A 19155-nucleotide genomic window follows, 5' to 3' on the forward strand; every position below is an offset into this window, starting at 1 on the left:
GGGTATCCGATTTCTATCCCCATTCGTATCCCGTCATCCCGATCAACCCAGGTCAAGTCATTCATTCGTTCTGATGCCACTAAAAACAACCGCGATGTCCCTCCACTCAAAAACTTCAAAAAAATTAACGCCTTTTTTTTCTGCCAAAATATGCCATGTCATTACCATCGTGAGATTAACCCGTATACCTCTTCCAACATCCGCTTCAACACTCCATGCCATTCCAAAAAGGAAATAAAGAAAAATAAAAAAACCGAACGCAATGCAATTATCCCCTTCCCACTCAAGAAGATCAATCCTTCAATATCGTCAAATCTAACCCAGGAATATTCCTCTCCCAGGGCGGTATTGACCTTGCCGAACTCCCCGTTCTCGACCTTACAGGAGGTGGTTTCTCCAGCCCTCCCCCTCCTCCAGCAGACATCACCGTCCCCTCACTAGAACTCATCCCCTCCGTCTCCTCCCCCTGTTCCTTCTCTTTATCTTTGTCTCCCTCATCATCACTCCCCCTCCGCCCACTCTCCTCACAATACTCCACCTCCGCCCCCCCCCTCCTCAACCCCTTGAACCTCCCCAGTATCCCCGCCCCCTTCTCCCCTCCCTCATCACCCCCCTTGACTTTATCGCCACCATCCTCCCACCGAACAACAAAATCCACCATCTCCCTCCCATCCCTCACAGCCCCGAGCAGCACCGGATACGCCAAACACCCCCCCAACAGACACAGCACCGGTATCCCCACAGCCAACTCCACACTCAACCCGCCCCTCTCCCTGATAGCATAACTCACAAACGGCCAAAACATCGGGCCCGACGCCCCCATGGTCAACCACGCAGCCGCCCTCTTCGTCCTCTCCCCCTGCCCCCTCAGCCCAAGACTAAAAATCAAAGGCCAGATGGGACCCTCGCAAAAGAAAAACAACATGAGCGGTATAGCCACCAAGTTAGGGTTGCCAGTGTGCGGAAACACCAAGATGACCAACGCAAAGACCGCAGAGAGAAACACGCACAATGTCAGAACCGTGCGGGGTTTGGGGACGAGTCGGATGTGAGGTTTCGAAACGTTGAGGTAGACCACCCCCGCTGCAAGAAAGCGGGAGAGGGCAAAGGCTGTGTGGGCGATGAGGAGGTAGTTGAGGATGGAGAACTTCAGCCCCTGGGGGCGGTAGTCCGCCGCTCTTTTGGCTGTTGCGGGGAGGGAGTAAGACGCAAAGGAGCTGAAGAGCTGGTGGAAGTAGACCGACATGTTTTCTTGGGTGGCGACGTAGCACCATTGGGCGAGGACGGCGAAGAAGATGGTCCAGTTTCGGAGCTTGAAACCGCCCAAGGAGCGCTTTTTTGGTTCGAGGGGGAGCTTGGAGGCTAGCTCGGCGAGTTCGCTGTCTGATACCTCGGGGAGGGGCATGTAATAGAAATAAAGTGCGAGGAGGACCGAGAGTAAAGTGACGCCGAGGTATGTCCATTGGACGTCGATGAGGGTTTGGGACATCTCGCCGTCTTCTAGTTCGCCGTGGCTTTCTTTTTCGAGGTTGCGGAAGAAGACTTTGTTGGCGAGAAGGCCGGAGAGGACGCTGCCGACTGCCTGGACGCCCTGCGCGAGGAGGAGCCTCAGATCTCCATACGCCGGGGGACCGCACAAGATCAAAAAGGGGTTGGCGGCTGTCTCGAGGACTGCTAACCCGAACCCGACGGCAAAGGAGCTGACCATGAACCCCCCATAAGCGGTCAGGACTGCCCCGGGCCAAAACATGATAGTGCCCGTGCCATAAATGAGTAATCCCACAATAAACGTCGTCTTGAACCCCCCTATCGCCTCAACACCCGGGCGTTCCTTTCTTCCAGAGCGGCGGTGCTCGTCATGCCGTAGCAACCACTCCCCAACAAGAAGCGGCCCAGCAAAGTAACCAGCCCCAAAGTACATCGACGTCAGGCCCAAAGTCTGAGCAAACGACATCCCCGCCACATCGGCGATGACATTGTTAAGCGTGTTGAGCAGGCCGTACGAGAACCCCCAAATGAAGAAGAGAATGCAGACGATGGTGCAATACTTGAACGATTCGGTGGCGTTGGTCCGGATCATGCTCTTTGGCTTCTTCATATTAACAAAGCCAAAGTAGACGGCTGTCGCGGTAGCAGCCGAGTCTCGGTGGGGAGGCGGGACGTAGTTCATGCTATGGGCCATCGACACTCTCCTAGACGAAGGTCCGCCAGAACCCGCGGCACCGGCCAAGAAATCTCTGATGGAGATCTCTTCCGACGACCGCTCATCTGGCGGGGTGATGACAAAAGCTGGGGGATCAGCTTGCGTAAATGGCGAAGGGTCCGCAATGTCGGCTGGAGCTCCCTCGGCGTTTGCCAGCCCATCAGCACCAGCCCTATTGTTATCGTTGTTGTTCTTGAAAGGTGACGGCTCATCCCCCGTGAGCGTGGTGCTCCGCCTCGTAGCGTTGGGATCATATAGCATAGCCGGCAGAATCCTAACAATCAGCGGCTTGAGCGTAGGAATACACGCACACGTAATCCCCACGTTGACCTCGACGGCCGACCACATCAACGAGAGCGACGCATTCCATGAAAACGAGGGACTCTGTCCGTAGAGCGCCTCCCTGTTCGAGGAAGGATTCATAGACGTGATGTCAATCGCTTTCTGTAAGTAATAGATACGCACCACATCCACAATCGTCACAAAGATGCCGAGAGAGAACGTCAGGATCAAAATGATCTTTTGCCTCGGCGGCAGTCTCATGCTGGTCAACACCGGGATTGGCAGCGCCAGGATCGCCAGGTCGGTCGTGACGTTGATAGGAGCCGAGCAGATGAATTCGGTGAGCAGGGGAATGCACCTGATCATCGGGGTGTTGATGTCCCACGCTGCCGCGATGGGGTGGCACTGAAAGATGTTCATAAATGTCAGAATCACCCCCGCCAGGTTCACCACGCCCAACACGCCCCAGGAAGCCATCCTAAGAATCTTTTGCGTGTTCTTCGCCAGCCGCAGATAGAAAATTAGGACCGAGGATTTCGTCGCCATGAGAGCCGGGTTCTGTCATAACGTCAGCCACCATCTTGTTCGCCCTTGGGCCAGTGTTGCTCACATAGAGAATGCTGAAAACATATTCACACATCTTCAGCCCAGGCATCTTCCAAGCCTCTACATGGTCCGCATGCCTTCCTAAACCCCTCATGGTTCCAAAAATGATACTCAGACTCAAAAAGACGGTAATCAGCCACGCCAGCACGATGATGTAGTCATCAGCCCCGAACCTCCTGACTATCCCGATCCGTGACACCATCCTCGCCGCAACAAACACCGACGCCAGCGTCAGCGTCGCTGCCGTCACCGCCAAGACCGCAGGTCCCCGGTCGGCGTGCTCATCTTCCCCTTCTGCCTGTGGTACGCTGATGTTGTTGTGGTCGGCCTGTCTGTAATGGTGGTAATGATAGAGTGTTGACATGTTGGGCGACGGGTGGCGACTTTAAGTCAGGGGTCCAAGGGGTGCCAACTGAATTATGTCAAAAAAGCCACGCCGTGTCGTTGAGTACAAGGCTGGCTGGCGTCGCTGGCGTCTCTCTGCGCGCGTGCAGATACACGCACGTCGGTAAATAAATAAAAAGCCGTTTACTGTATCGTCGATATCGTCGTTGCTGTTAATGATATTGTCGACAGTAATATCCTCTCCATCTCTCTCAACAACCTATACAAAAGTTGGAGCTTGGGAAGGGTCTGTCCCCCCAAAAAGAACAACCCCAGCGGCCGTAACAACAGCAGCACTAGACTACCGTTTCCGTCTCGGCAGCGTCGACAGCAGCACTATGTTCTCGTTGAAGGATGATGGTTGTGGTCGTCGTTGGTGTAGTAGCTGTACAACCCTAACCGCCATCTCGAATCTCTGGCAGCGGTTCCTGTCAAGTCTGTGCGTTCTTGGACACAAAGCTGACACCATGCCACACAATCACCGGTAGAACGGAAAGAAACTCGTGTGCGTCCTTCTCAATCAAGCGGAATTCGGATGGCAATCAAGTTCCTGTGCCTGTCCTGTGTCTGAGTGTGTGGTGCTGCGACTCGGCAAACGTGTGAACCCAGGGTAACCGTTGTTTCGTGCAAAGTGCCGAGGCAAAAGAAATCGTTGCCAAAACAGTATAAAATATGCTTGATGCGCTTGATGTGTGAAACAGGCGTACTTTCTCTCCCACTTCTCGCCGTTCTGTCCGTCTGATCTAATGATAACTGGCTCTCGGTATTCGGATTTGGATTTCCCTTCCTTTTTCTCACCCCCTCCAGGAACTAATTCGGGTAGTGGTAAGGTATCTTTCAAAACAGGTGTCCCCCTGGCAGGGTGAAACCAGTTCACTGTGTGGTGTTTTGCAGGGCCATGAGTCGTGATAGCAAATATATCGTGGGGTGTGGCGGGAGACAAGACCCCTGCTGCAAGTGTATGAGGGTAGGGTTCAATATTAAGGTTTTTACAACCACCAGTACCGATGTGCCTCCTTGGCCAATGACATCAAAGCCTGGGACAAATTGTCAGAATCGAGCTTCGGTGAAAAGAGGAACGAATCGATATCGTCAAAAAAGAAAAAGGCCTCGACGCCACAAAATTCTGTGATTTGTGACCTGTGCGTGTGTATGTGTGCCAAAAGACTCGAGCAGAAGCAGTAAGAAAAAGCCAAGGTGTGTGGAGTGGCGGTGGTATGGGGAGGTCGGAAAGATGGGACGAAAGCGAGAAAAAAACCTGCTTATATCTTACAACAATTGTTATGATTATGGATATCCTTTTTTCAAAGATTTTCCCCTTGTGCATGGATGGGTCTCCCTCCTCATAAAGTGTAATAAGTATCCAGCAGCGAGTGTGTGCCCGGATTTGCAACTTTTCCATTACCACTCCACTACTCACCGCTTGCTCTCTCTCTCTCGGCTCCTCCCCCTCACTCTCCATCTCTACAACTCATACGAGAAATGCCGTTATGCGAAGCACTGCCCACTTTGCCCCAGCTTTTTCTTCATCTTCAATGGCCCCCAGCATTTTTGTTAAACCTTAAATCCTTCGCTTAACCCACTACTCTTGCGTGAATGATGTGATAAACTCTTTGCCTGCCCTTTTCCCGAGCGAGACAAAATTCCACCCCTCCTTCGGAGGAACAACTCCCCTCCCCCCCCAAGCCACCAAACTTGATAAAACCCGCATGATGCAAACTCTCATCCTATTAACTACCCCTTCAATTCCTCACAAGGAGGTCAGTGGCTTTCTCACCACCCCCCATCCGCCTACCTTTTCCCTAATCATCCTCCCGCCGCTCCTTGTTGGTCATCTGTCTTCGTTGTCGTCAGGTTGTCAAAAGTCTGGGCAATGACATAGCCCACCCCAAACCGTCCCAACCCCAGCAAGCACGTGGACCAATCACCGCCCCCTTCGGCTGGCAAAGTCCCCGACCGCCCGGCTCCAAAGCAGTGTCTTGGCAGAGCCCTGTGACACATTGACCATTCAACCGCACATCGCGCGCCGCCGCGTTGCCGAGACATTCTCAACCTCACAAAACAACAACCGCATCGTTAATTGCTGTATGTAGCGGCGGCGATCCCCCCCCTCTCCTCCTCAAATGGAGGGGCAACCAAAGCAGCAGCCCAGGTACGCCCATGATAAGGGTTCTTTCCAGTAAAACAAGAACTACTTGAAAAATCCCGCCATGCCACAAGCTTAGGCGAGCGGAATACAAAACCTAGATTTCGCTTCCCTCCTCACGTTAATTGGCTCTACTATCGGTGCCTGAAAGCTCCTCGCCCCAGCGAGTCGGAATCTGCCTGCCGGCCTAATAACAAAAAGTGCATGTTTGCCTTATGTATGAAGAAAGCCTGGATATTTTACCTCATTTGAGAGATGTGCAATTCTTGCCTGAGGAATAACGATAAGCAAAACAAACCAAAAAAAAAAAAAAAAAAATAACTCCTCACAGCCCATCATCATCGTCGGTGAGAAACCAAAAGAAACAAAGTTAAAGTTTCAAAAGTAGCTCCTCTCTGGTCCCGCCAGCGATGACGTCTCCTGCGGAACCCATCGTTGTGTCATCCAGGGACCAGGGCAAGTTGCTCCGCTGGTGGCTGCTGTCGTGCTTGTGAAATGCTATCGATGTTGTTTCACTTTCTTTGCTGACCAGACTCCCGTGCCTGGCCACTGAAAAAATAGATTCTGTACAGACAGGATGACAGACATATGACTTCCTGTCCGCCCCCTTTTCCAGAAAAGTCCACCCTTCCAAACACCACAACAAAGAATTCCAACCGTGGCTATGACCTCACAGATAAACATCAGGTGGACGCACCATCACCAGCCTTGCCGTCCCTGTTTGCTCAATTCCAGAAAACCACCTATTCACCGCCCAGACTTTCTTTGTACAGATATGGGTATCTTTCCCGATAATTACAGCAACGCCCGGCATGACCAGACAAGCAAGCATCTCATCCAAATGGCGTCAACTCCGATAGTTCTACCCAGTATTCGGCGCCCCAGCTAGGAAAAAGTCCAGCTCATTACCCGTACCCATCACAGACTCATTTTCGGCCAATTGTTCGAGAAGGCTGAGAAAAGGGTCTTTTTCATCACCTGCGGTGCCCGCAGTTCCTACACTTTCGCTTGGCGTAATCCCGGTTGGGCTTGTCACCATCGCCCCTTTTCCGTTGCCTGCTTCTTCACCGTGGTGCCACTGTGTGGGTGTCGAAAAAGTGTTGGTAGGGAGCTCACCAAACATCGGGTCAAAGCCTTGGTGTGGGCCACCTGTGCCCGGTGTTGTGGGGTTTCGATATCCTGAAAAGTTGAATGACGGACTGAATAGGCCGCTCGACATGCTGCTCAACCCAGCCGGGAGTTCGCCAGGATGCCCTCCTCCCATTGAAAACCCACCCATTGCGTGCGGTGCGCTTTGTTCATGCATGCCGTGGAATCCACCCGTCAATGAATGTGGTGTGTGTAGCATATTTGGCGACTGCTGCGACGACATGGACGCTGCTGAGAATGAGTGGCGATGGGCACTGGATGGTGTTGACAACACTGGTGCTGTTGCCACTTTTAAACTGCTGTTCAAAGACAAAAGATTGCGTAGATCTGGCCTCTTCCTGCCCGAAGGCGCTGTATTCTTTCTCTTGAGGTTCGGTCGAGATGGCCCTGCATCGCCCGCTGTGAGACGCGGCGCGTAGAGATCTTGACCAGTGTACGCATCAGCAGTAAAGTCGACAACCACATCCGAAAGGTTCAAGTTGGCGGCATCAAAACTAAATGCTTGGCCTCCCGGGCTGGTGGTACCCGAGTAACGATCAAAAAAGTCCTCCAGATGGAATACCGGGGACTGGCGCATGGCGTTGCTGTTGTGGCTCTTGAAAAGTCCCGAGTGAGCATTGTACATGCCCTGTAGTGTCTCCCGTTGATGTTGAACACTCGCCCAGGCATACCGCAGTTCACTCAGCTGCTGCATCTCTCGCGAGAGAAACTCTGCCGAGGAACTAAACACATTCATTTCGCCTGTATTTCCCACCCTGCTGTAGTGAGCGCCGTGTATGTGGACTGTCCCTGCTGTGGATATACAAAATCCAACAAATGCCGGCCATTCGATCGATGCTGTCCGCTTTCCGACCTCCACAAGTTCTGCGATAGCGTTCGCATGGAGGAAACACATGTTGGTGGCTTCTATCTGCCATGACTGGTGCTGCCCTGTCCCAGTAAGTTCCGATAGATCGATCGGTAGAAATGGTCGGTATATAAGGCAGTGAATAAGATGGTAAACAAGCTTGCTCAATACAAGCACGGTGGAGTCAGGCTGGCCAAAAAGTGAATCCAGGCTTGAAAACACATCCTGCGTCCCGGATGCCCACACATCTAGGTCTTGGCGGATCTTTGAGAGATTGGATAGAGAGTGCCATGGAAAATGCGAATCTCCTTTGACGCCCCCAGCTGCCAGGTACTGGTTTGTTGTTCCCAAGATGCGACAAATGTCGATGAGCATGCCGCTGCTTCCTTGAGCTTTCTTTCCTGTGCCCTGTAAATATTGCAGATTGGTGTAGCTCTGAAAATAATCCCCATCGGCCGGTAGCGACCCGGGAACGGGCAACCACGACGGGAGCCTCAAGATGATGGCTCTGTCTGCGATCAAGGAAGGGCGTTTTGACCCGCAGGCCATGAACCGGTCGAGCAGATAGCAGCTCCAAAACAATTTTCGTCGTGTCTCTCGCTCGGTTGGCGTAACTCTTGCGTTGGCATCCATCTCTCTGTGTAGTTCGAGTGCCATGGCCATCCCAACCGCACTTGCTAGTTCTAGTCAGCTTCAGTACACAGGCACTGTCACGGCATCAAATGCGTACTCAGCAACATGTATGCCCTTTTGCCTTTGCCAGCCGCAGTGAATGCGGTGACCAGCAGCACGAGCGCCTGTAGGGCATCGACTGACGGCTCATCTGTGTCGATTTCCAATCTCGACCGAGTGGCATAGTCTTCACTGAGCTTTACAGCTGACTGATAGCCACTGGGATGAGGGGTATATCTATGATCGGGGTCAGTCGAGATTACCGCGGGACAGATCGGTGGCAGTAAAGGCGCTCACCTCGCTGCTACCGCAAAAATGGCATGTATGAGATAATCAGGAGCTTGACTGAGTTGTCGTCGTTGCCTCAGCGTAGATTCGTCCAAGATATGAAATGGCTTGTCATGGAGGCGACTGAAGTAAGTATCGAGAAGATCATCCGGCTGAACCTCAGGGGATGGCGGGCTAGTTCAACAGCGAACTGTCAGATTTCTCCGACCAACAACGCAACATGGATAGCCAGGGCAAGAGCAGCATACCTCGAGTCTATTGGTGAGAAAATGGCTAGGTCCTCACTTTCGTGGCTAGCCTCACTTGGTCCCGCTTGTTGCTCTGGTTTGTCATCTGTTTTTGTGCCTGTTGTTGCTGTTGGAGACACCGACTCATCAGAGATATTGGTAGGCGGGTTTTCCGAGGTGGAAGCCTCGGGGTCTGTCTTTTTTTCTTTCAGCCGAGCCTCTAGCCCGTCGACTCTTTTCAGTAAAGCTTCCAAAACATCTGTTTTGGGCCCCCTTTTCTTTGGAACAGCATCTGTAGTGATGATGAGCAATGGGCCAAGGCAACGAATGATTGAATTAACCTACCGTATACACATGGGCACTGGAAAACCTGGCAGGCTTCACAGGCAGGTCGTAGACGGTTGCATTTGATCTGGTTTCATTCGCCCTTTATCAATCTCCGACCTTGAAGTTACCAGAATGTGTTGTGGTGCCTTGCATACCTTGCGTTTTCGACACGATTTGCAGTTCATAGACTCTCGTGGCTCGTTACTCATGCGTCGTGTAGGCAGTCGTTCAATGCTGACCTGTGGCCGTGACATTCCTGGGGGATGCATTCGGGGCAGCGCAGCAACCGCCCCCGGGTCGTAGGCTTGTGCCATCATTCCTGTCAGTCTGTGGAGTTGGTGATCGACTGGTTTCCTATATGCCGACTCCAGGTGCCCCTTCTCGGCATGTTCTCTCCTTCACCGATGTATATATATGGGGGCTGAGCCGACAAGAAATATCATGTAAGTGGTGGCGAGAGTATTCGCTAGGTGGGGGTTGTCGTTAGCACAGAGAGTTTCCTGGTTGATGGCGAGCCTCGGGCGTCGTCTTGGGAAGTTTGACAGGACGCGAAGAAGGGAAGCTTGACAAGTAGGTGGTCGCCTTATGGCTGGAGTGGTTGGCGAGATAGCTAGTCGATTTTCTGGGGTGCATCAAAGTGAGCCGCCCCCGCAGACAGCGTAGCACAGCACAATAAACTGGGGATCGGGGAGTTTGGTAGAGAGGGAGTGTCAAGTATGGGACGAGTAATTGGTCAGGGGCCGGCTTGTCAGACAGGATGATGGGGCGACTACCCCGGATGGAAGGTTTGATTCTGGGGAGTCCCCCGGGTGGAAGACAGGGGAGGCTACAGTGTAAGTACCTAGGCAGGTAGGCTTAGAGCCGAGGACGGGAGGTGTGTGGCTATGAGATGGATTGTTGGATCGCCAGTGAGTGAACGGATAACTCACATTCACCCTCCCCATCTAGAGCTTGATCCTCGGCCCTTTTTGCTGAAGGAAAACACAATGTCCATATGATGATTGGGCGGCTGTCTCCGAGCATCTGAAACTAAGAGCCAGAGCCGGCAGTGGCCGTTTAAAGACGAGATGTCATAAAGATAAATGTGACTGAGGATGATGTCGAGGCCCGAGAGCCAAGGAAACCATGATGTTCAATTCCCACAAGAGAAGGTAACAGCCCAACCCAGCGGGGAGGGGTCAGTGGACAGATGTTGGCCAACACTGGAACTTGAGAAGGCACGATGTGTGTGGTGCGGGGAGGGGACGATGCCGGTGAGTTGAAGGATGAGTGGGGTTGGAGAAGTGGGAAAGAGCTCCGGGGAGTTGGTGGAGACGATACACCTTACGGAAAGCTGTGTTTTTTCGGGAATTCCAGTTTGTCCCTAGGCGCTGCCAAAAGCAGAATGGGCTCCCAGTTACAGCTTGTCCTTGCCCCCTTCATCCCATATTCCCTCCCGTCCTGTCCAGCAGTTTGGTGGTTCAATGGAGTTTAACAGATTGAAAAGGGATGAAATTTCATCCTTGATCCCTGTATGTAACGGCGGCCCCACAGTACCACCTCCGCAACCGACGGCTTCAGGGCCCGCCATCCACAAGCCGTTGCTCTCCACCCCAGGGTCACTGTGACCACTTCAGGACGTCGACGACCTTGTTACTCTTGATTTGTATTCTTTAAACGCGCACCTTTTACCACTTCAAACATCGCCAGAAAATCAATGTTCTTTTCTCAACTTATTTACCGCCTCCAAAACAGCGGTGCCCAAGAGCTGTCAAGGGTCCTTCCTTGTCTTTCTTTGGTACCGCGAAGTCAAGATCCAACTGTGATTCAGGAACGATGTCCATTGACGGGAACCCGATATATGAGGGGAGTATTCAATGCTTCCTCGCCTCTATCCCGTCTCGACTTAAGCTCTCTTCCACGGCAATTGCTTCTGGGGGGCAGGTCACAAGCACAATGTCACGCAGCGTGACCGCTCGCTGGGCCTCTGGAGCCGCCTTCTGTTTATATACTGACGCTTTATTTCATATTCTGGTCGAGATCTTTGGGCTGAAGCTGTGCGTCACAGTGAGGGTGCAGCGACAACTTGGGGGTCGCAATATCTTGATGTTTGCCGCGCCAATTACAGCTCATTGTTCTACAGTAACTGTTGATCTTGCCCGGCTGGGCTTTCTATACCAACCATATCAGCCAGGTATATCCTAGCCGTCGTCAATATCGAGACTGTGTCCCGGGTCGCTGCACCATGGGAGCAAGACACCCGAGGTCGAATACTTTCAAGTCCTCTTTCCGCATTACATACAAGGACGGGGACCATGATACGGCCGAGCCTGCTGTTCTCAGGAACTGAAGAGCGTTGAAGGTGCCGTTCGCTTAAGCAGCAAAACCCGGAACCCCCTGCAACCCGCGACCTTCACCAAATCTAGCCCCTTGCAAGATCGGGCTCTGGTCCCTAACGGTCGGCGATCCTTGGCAGTCTACGGACGATCGTCTCCCGAAATTCAACCCAGCTTCCTCGCCTCTTCCCTCACCTCGACCATGAAATCACCTCTTCACCGCATCACCACTTGCTTTCAGAACACCGCAAGCTTCATACTCTGGCGTAGCACTCTTTATGGAGCTCTCAAGCAGCTTTGCTCCAGTGACCGCTTCAGGTTGTCGTCAGACAGTTACACTTGGTCACATTACACCTCCCCATTGCTGTTGCATGGCTGGGGATAGCATCAAGAATCATCATCATATTGTCAACTACCGGAAATTCGGAACCGAGACTATTAAGCAAAGACCGGCATACCAACCATGACATGCCTCGATTCGGGGCCATTTAAGCTCTGTATCAGTGCAGATGTTTCCCCAGCAATTACGGTAAGGTAACCCGTCGAGCATGATGAAGATCAAGCCTCTTCTTGTTCTTGTTCTTGTTGTCGATCTTTTGCTTATACCCAGGAACCAAGCTCTTGTGCCTTGCTGTTGCTTGCCAGCCTAGAACAAGCAGCTCCGGTAGTTCACTGACCGCAGCCTGCCTTCCATATACCGGGTGTATCCTGCAGGCGGAGATGCTGGTGCCGAGCGCTAAGGTCAAGTAGGTGGGCACACTTCCTGCTTGATCTTCCAGGTTTGTGCTGTACATATTCTTGTTCCTCGTTCCGCGACACCTATCGGTCCGAAAATCTCTCCGTCGTCTGCTTGTGCTCAGGTCAGGAGCCCTACAAGCCCGGATTGTCGGGAGGCTCTCCGGCTTCGACTTCTCGATAACGCATGGTATCCAGGCTGGTCCTTACTTTCTGACTTCACTATACAGTGTTTCAAAGCTTATTTGCTCATATCAACCTTTAGCAGCACTTAATCTACCTCAACATGTAGATACAAGCCCCTCAAGTATTGCAAGAAAGATCAGGTTGCTGTTTCGAACGGGTTTTGAAACACGGTTCGGTTCAATGGGCTAAGATCCATTGACTTCGTCGAGCTTCGGACGAAAGCATATCACTACCTAGCCTCTACATATTGTTCCCAAAGTCGGATTCCTGCTCGTCTCCAAAGTATTCACTGTCTATCAAGGACTCGTTGAATCTGTAGCATCACTAGTCCACACCCTAATCCCGATCTCCGCCTTGGGTTTGCATGTGAGCTACTGCACCTCCCCGCAAGACGATACGACTGTTTGGTTCATGCGGTGGACCCGGACAGCGGAAGAGGCAACGCCATCAGGTTAGGAGAATTGGGATCAGGGGTCCGCTGCCGATACGCCAAGGTAGGAGATTTGAGAATCCGATTCGGTGGGGTTGGGCTACCCGAAGCTTGTTTGTCGTCTTGCCCTCCAGACTTGTACAAAGTAATTGTTGCGCCCCTCTCTACATCTTACTCGGAATTCAAGATGGAAGAAAATAGTAGTGACGAGTATTCTGTCAAACAAGTGTGCGGTACACGCCTGGAGGCAAAGTAGAGACCTCGCACTGAAGACGATAGCACGCGGTGTACCTACCGTGGTACGTTCTCTATGATCTGCTGAGTTTTAGACGGCCGAGGGAGTTGAATCCATCAGTCTCGGTGTCAGATCATGATCGTTTCGACGACTCTGCCCTACCTACCTATTTGATATATTGCTCGGCTACCACTCGGAGTGCCTACCGAAACCTTAGACGACAGACAACAACATTCCTAGAAGTATCTGACGGAATAGTCACGGTAGGCCCAACAGCAAGCCTTTCAAAAGCACTCTAGGCACTATGCTGAACGGTCTCTTTCTCGGCCCAACCCGAGCCTGCCTAGATTGAAAGCTCAGAGTAGGGACCGTTGTTTTGTTGTTCAAGTCGTTGCTGACAGCATCTTGAACCGTGTTCAACTGTTACGTCTATATTACTTGCAATATCAGAATCCTGCTCGAGAAGCTCTCAACCTGGTCACCAACGCCTTAAAAATTTATCACTAGTCACATCTCTGGTAGCTTCCAACTGTCTTGTTTTGTGAAGAAGTCCTGGCTGAGATTGCCTCCGGTAGGGTGCTGTTGTCGACAGTACGTCCTAGTGGTCTATGCTCACAAGGTCCAGCAACTCGGTTCTGGGCAGTTTGTAACCCGGATAGATAGACGGTAGATGTAAATGTATCTTCGAATTTCGTTTCCCAATTAATTCTCATAAATCCCTTCCCCCAGAACCTGCCTACCGCAAAGTAGTATCATCCGGGACTCGCATCCGATAGACCGCTCGCTCATTGACCACCACATGCACCTCACGTTCCACTCGCCACAATGAACCATCTGTGCATCAACTCTGTCATGAATCCCCGATTCCAACCGCTACACCATAAGCCACACATGCAGACACTGATCATGGGATAACCTCCCCAGACCATATGCCCGATATCCACCTCTCCGCACGCAAATGCAACACCTTGACACCATACTCTAGATGCCCATCCATCCAGTCCTAGTTGAGCAAGGCTTGGCTCATGTCTCCTCCTTTCTTAACGAGGTCGATGGACCGAGCCGGTTGGCGATGATCGTGACAAGCTTGTGTTACGCTGCCCTGGCTCCTCATCCTATCTCTTGGTGCACATCATGTCCCAAGAGGTCAGCTCGATTCATGTATCGATGCTCGTAATCGGGTAGCCAGGTAGCATCGCTCGAGAACCTAGACCGTACCTGTGAAAGTACTTCTCTTGTCAGTGAAACTCCTGTATAGCGGGGTATGATACCAGATATCCTACCATTTCTCAAATAATACCCGAGCCAATATGCCATTTCATCTCCTTTGATGTTCAACTGGTCCGAGTCCCCTTTCAAAAGAACTGCCTCCCGCTCGCCAACCTCACAAAGCTGTACGGTACGTTCTGCCCAACCAGCAACCTCAGCGTCTCAACTGTCGTAAAAGCCGTTACATCCGCCGCCCCATAAGCCGCGAACCCACATTGCTCAGCAATCAAACCCGGGTCCCCCTTCCGTGGGCCATGCCCCGAGCCGTCTGCCAGGTCCAAAAACACCCTTCTCGAGTTTTCCCTTCCCGCACCTGCCGCCCCTCGAGGCGGCGACCCGAACAGACGAACGAGCATCCCGACTAGATTACTCTTTTCCGGACCCAGAGCACTCACCACCACAAACGGCGAGCCGGCCCCCGCTCGTATAGACTCGGTGCCGTTGGCATTTACCGTACGGGCTCTCTGTATGCTCTCGAGGCTGTTGAATGGCTCGATAAGAAGGTCTTTGGCAAAGGCGGGAGGTGTTTTGAAGCCGACGGTGTAAACCTTACCGACCTTCAGGGCTTTGAGAGCGAATAAAGCACTGGCTGCGTCGTCGGCCGATGAGGCAAGTACCACAGCCGCGCAGCCAAAGTAGGCAGATGGAGCAAGATCACGGGTAAGGGTACTAAGGATACCTTTCCACGAGGCGTTGTCAAACACGAGAGAAGTGTTCGGTGGCAAGCCCGAATGCGTCGAGCCGATAGCACCCACGGAATCTCCGTTTTGCTGCCGAGGCGGGCTTGATGGTGTGGATGCTGAACTAGATGATGTGGCCGGCCGGACGACGATGGTATCAACCATCCCGATGAGTCGAGCGGCTTCGCTGAGAACCGGCCCGTTGCCATTGTTGAGTGATGCAAAGAAGCCTTTGCTCGTCGCCAGATTGGTGAGTGACATGGCTGGATTTAGGTAAGCACCGCCAAAGTTTCTTTGATTACACCACGTCTCGATGGAGGCAAGCCCTTTGGGTTGTCGCTCCACGACGGCAAAGTGATGTGGTAACCCAAGTTCGTTGAAGCATTTCTCATAGAAGGGTGCCTGTGGAATGGCACTCCGCATGCTCGGGCTAGTAATTCCATAGATATTCTTCTTCGGCAGCTGTCCAACCAACGCCAGGGCCTGGTTGATCTCAGCTGCGCTCATCTGCCCCGGAGCTGCGATGATGGGCAGCAGAGGGTGGGTGATAGGAGTGAAGACCTTGTTTAGCGTCCGAGAGAACTGGCCCGTTTCCCCCATGTTGACAGCAGACAGCGGTGGTGAATCGGGATATTCAGCCTTGATTTTTGACCGGAAGTATTCCAACTCAAAGTTTTCATTGTGGTCATTGATGATGGCAATCATTTTCACAATGTCGGCGTACCGTCGAGACTGGAGGAATATTGACTCGGCTCTCTGTGAGGGCCACTTGAAAGTGCCTGAGAAATCATGGAAGGCAGACATGATGCGACTGCTCCCGCGCTGCTCGTACAGTCTTCGTCGAATGGTTTCTGGGAGCCAGAGCTCGACGTCGATGTACTCAACGCCCCACTGAATCGCCCGGTAAAGATACTCATAAAACAAGTCTGGATTGTCCATCGGAAATCGGCCATTCTCTTTCGTACACCTTGTCGTGAATATGATTGGCAGTTCGGTCCTCTGGCGAAGAAGCATGAGCTGTTCGCCAACATAGCTCAAGCTTGGGATTTCCGAGAACCGTCCATCGCCCAGAGGCTCTTTCAAGAGATCAACTCGAATCTCGACAGCGTCTGAGCCGACAGTGAGGATGTCGATGTTTGGGAGCGCAGCATGGACATCCGGAAACGTTGTCGAAATGAAGTACGTCCTCGGTTTTGCCATTAGTGTTTCGTGGTGGCTAAGCTGTCCCAGGGTATGTGATACAAATCGTGTTAGATCTCTTCGGAAGAATGAAGCTTCGGTATAAAGCCACTCGTAATCTGTCTGCGCTGACAGGTAGACGTCGGGAGGCATGCCCAGTGTTGTACAATGAGCGTTAATGGTCACGACCAGTCCCCTGTTCCGTGAGGCTATCTCAGCCTTTGCACTTTCCGCCGAAACCCCAATAACCCAATCCTGATCATCCCTGGTGACGTCCCGAATCCCTCCTTTCAGTCGGTAAGGCTTCCCGAGAACCTCAGCAAAGACGGCCACTATCTGCTCTTGGCCAGGACCATACATTATCACCACTATTCTTGCATCTCCTTGTTGCAAACCACCTCGAATCGTCATCTCATGTGATGCACGTGGTGCTCGAGTTTCAATGTCGATGTCCATAGCTATGTGATTTCGTCCAAAACTTTGTCGTCGTCCTGGCGCGGGCAGCGACTCCAGTGGTTGAACAGCCGCCATCATGGCTGTGTCTGTTTTTCGACTCGTCGTGTAGCCGTAATTATAAGGGATCCGATGATCAGGGGCTCGTGTCGGTGCCCTCGCCTCTCGTCCCAGATTCCAACTGACTGCTCTATGCCGGCGATTCCAGTTCGAGCCCCAACTACGAAACGGCAGGATCCTTCTGAAGATGCCTACTGCGCATGGCCTAGACTCCCGGGTTGAGGAAGCTGGCTTCTGATCTGGGTAAGTCCCGTTTGATTCGGTGAGCTGTGGGCGCTGAATAAGTAATCTATTGGGAATTGGGCGAATTCTTTTGCTTTTCAGTCGAGGTATGAAGGCGGCCTCAGAAATGCCTCGGAAAGACAACAGACGTCGTGTTGGCCTGTCGGGAGTGTTCCAGCAAGTTTGGAGAAGACGTAATGTTCCAGTTCGAGCCAAGTCGTAGGTGGTTCGGTGCCAGAGCCTCACAATACAGCCGGTGATGACGGCGGGTAAAGATGAGACACGAGACGGGGCGGGCCAGAGCACTCAATGGAAAGATCCGGCGACATGTACGGGTATATCAGCACCTGGGTATCGGCCGCGTCATTTGCCTGGGAGATGGGACCTGGGAATCAACAAGAGACCGAGGGGGTTTGCAAGACATCTGGCATTGGGGTTTCTGGAAGGTAGATAGCGTATATTGGGTCTTGGGACCGCCAAGCCAGTCGAAATATTTCGCCGACGTTTGTTTTACCGTCATCAGACGGATGGAGCACCGACGGCAGACCTGAACCAGACGAGCGAGCAAGCTGGGTCAATTCCCACGCTGGCCTGTCTACAATCGCATGTATTGGTGCTGCTAGCTGCCGGCCAGGGGGACGGGAACAGCGTGGGACTGGATTAAAATAGTGGAGTCTAGGTAACTGTCATCATAACTGGCTATTAACATTGGTAGTTCTTGTCTACGACACCCGATTGTGTTGGTGGAAGACCTACACACCCAAGCCAGACGTGTCTGGATCTATCGTGGCGTCAGACTTGCCGTGACAAATGCCGTCTACGATCGATACAAATTATCCATGGCCAGGTCCAATACCGCCTGGAACGAACGTGCCACGGGGCAGCAGCTGGACTATCGATGATTCCCACTGAAGGACCGGGAGGGACGATGGTAGGCGGGGAATCAACCGAACAGGTTCCTAGGAGATTACGCGAAGACGGTCCGTCAAGGCCAATTCATCCGGCGTTACGTTGTGGTCGGCACAAGCCGAACGGTTGAATACTGTAACGACCTTGTCCATTCACCTGGGAGCTGGAAAATGAGTGAGTGGTGATTTGCGAGAGGCGTTCAAGACAGGGAGCGAGTGCGAAGAACCCCACAGTTTCTCCAGCACCTGGAGAATCTCTCTTTAAAAGTCCGCCAATGAGAGTGCTCGGATTTGAGCCCATGCTCTGTTCGTGCAGATCTGATGGGGGGCCGATGCGCTAAAAGCTGGGGCAAGGACCGCTAAAAGGGCCCTTTCCCAGGGATTCCTGCACCCACTGAAGATTTTCGTCCACTCCTCCAACTTTGATTCAACCAGCACCCTTCTCCGACACCCAACAACCCAACAACCTGGGTTCATGCGGGCAACACCATGAACCATATCTGATACATTGGGTGGGCAGTGTCTAATTTTCCGTAAATCATCTGCCTCTATCTCGCTATCTCGTTCCGGAATGCTTACTTCCATCCACTCCCTCAGCCCTAAGCGCAGCTGACTGTCGACCATAAGTTGAGGTCGTCACCGTTATGGAAGATTGACTCCCCTTCCTGAAACGGGCAACTCACAACATGGCCCTGCTCCCGTTTCACCCAAGGATCGCCTTTCCCGACTTCAGGCTGAATAGACCCAAACTTCCGTCAAAGGCAAATTCCGTGTGGGATTGTACTATAGTGATTGCTTCAACCTTACCAGCTGTGGGGAGCCAAGCTGGGTAGAAGTTCGCATCGCTTCAATGGGAAGACAGGCCGTCGAGATCTACCCGGTTTCTTTCCCACAGATTACCTTGCATCGAGACGGTCCGCGAATTGTACATGACGAATAATACTCCGAGGCATCAAACGCCCAGCATGCTAGCGTGACATGATGATAGCTTCACCTGTGTTATCTTGTGGATAAGTAATCCATCTTCCTGGTCTGCAGGGCATGAATTTAGATTCCTCGTGGCAAATGTTGCTTTATTGGCTTCCAAGCATTCTGACTGCTGGAAAATCTCGGCGTTGTTCGCTACCAGTTTGTCAATTTTCATGGGGGTCAACGTCTCGGCCCGAGATATCGCGACGTTATGCGACGCAGGTCTGGACTGGGCCATGCAGAAAGAGGCCGAACAGCTTATTCGACAATTTGTCATGCCACGTCTAGTTGTCATCACATCACGTTCACTTGAGGACATGTGATGATAAGGCCCGAGGTATTCAGCTCAAAATAGAGTGACAATGATAGACATTGTATCAGAG

General features: G+C 52.3%; 3 protein-coding genes across 3 annotated transcripts; all 3 read right to left on the reverse strand.

Annotated features, from left to right (window-relative positions):
* Window positions 1–292: 292 nt before the first annotated feature.
* QC763_209980 (uncharacterized protein) lies at window positions 293–3455 on the reverse strand (the record flags this gene model as incomplete). Its single annotated transcript, XM_062910047.1, has 2 exons — window positions 293–3043; window positions 3096–3455. 2 exons carry the CDS (start codon window positions 3453–3455, stop codon window positions 293–295), a joined length of 3111 nt encoding a protein of 1036 aa, XP_062768914.1.
* Window positions 3456–6483: 3028 nt separating this feature from the next.
* Window positions 6484–10568, reverse strand: QC763_209990 (uncharacterized protein; the record flags this gene model as incomplete). Its single annotated transcript, XM_062910048.1, has 6 exons — window positions 9287–10568; window positions 9150–9216; window positions 8826–9096; window positions 8587–8751; window positions 8348–8526; window positions 6484–8294 (listed from the first exon to the last, which is right to left on the reverse strand). Exons 1-6 carry the CDS (start codon window positions 9446–9448, stop codon window positions 6484–6486), a joined length of 2655 nt encoding a protein of 884 aa, XP_062768915.1. The 5' UTR covers window positions 9449–10568.
* A 3819-nt stretch (window positions 10569–14387) lies between these two features.
* On the reverse strand, window positions 14388–16694 carry QC763_210000 (uncharacterized protein; the record flags this gene model as incomplete). Its single annotated transcript, XM_062910049.1, has 1 exon — window positions 14388–16694. One exon carries the CDS (start codon window positions 16692–16694, stop codon window positions 14388–14390), a length of 2307 nt encoding a protein of 768 aa, XP_062768916.1.
* Window positions 16695–19155: the final 2461 nt, after the last annotated feature.

This window comes from Podospora pseudopauciseta (assembly GCF_035222475.1).
Source record: "Podospora pseudopauciseta strain CBS 411.78 chromosome 2 map unlocalized CBS411.78m_2, whole genome shotgun sequence".
Taxonomy (NCBI): domain Eukaryota; kingdom Fungi; phylum Ascomycota; class Sordariomycetes; order Sordariales; family Podosporaceae; genus Podospora; species Podospora pseudopauciseta.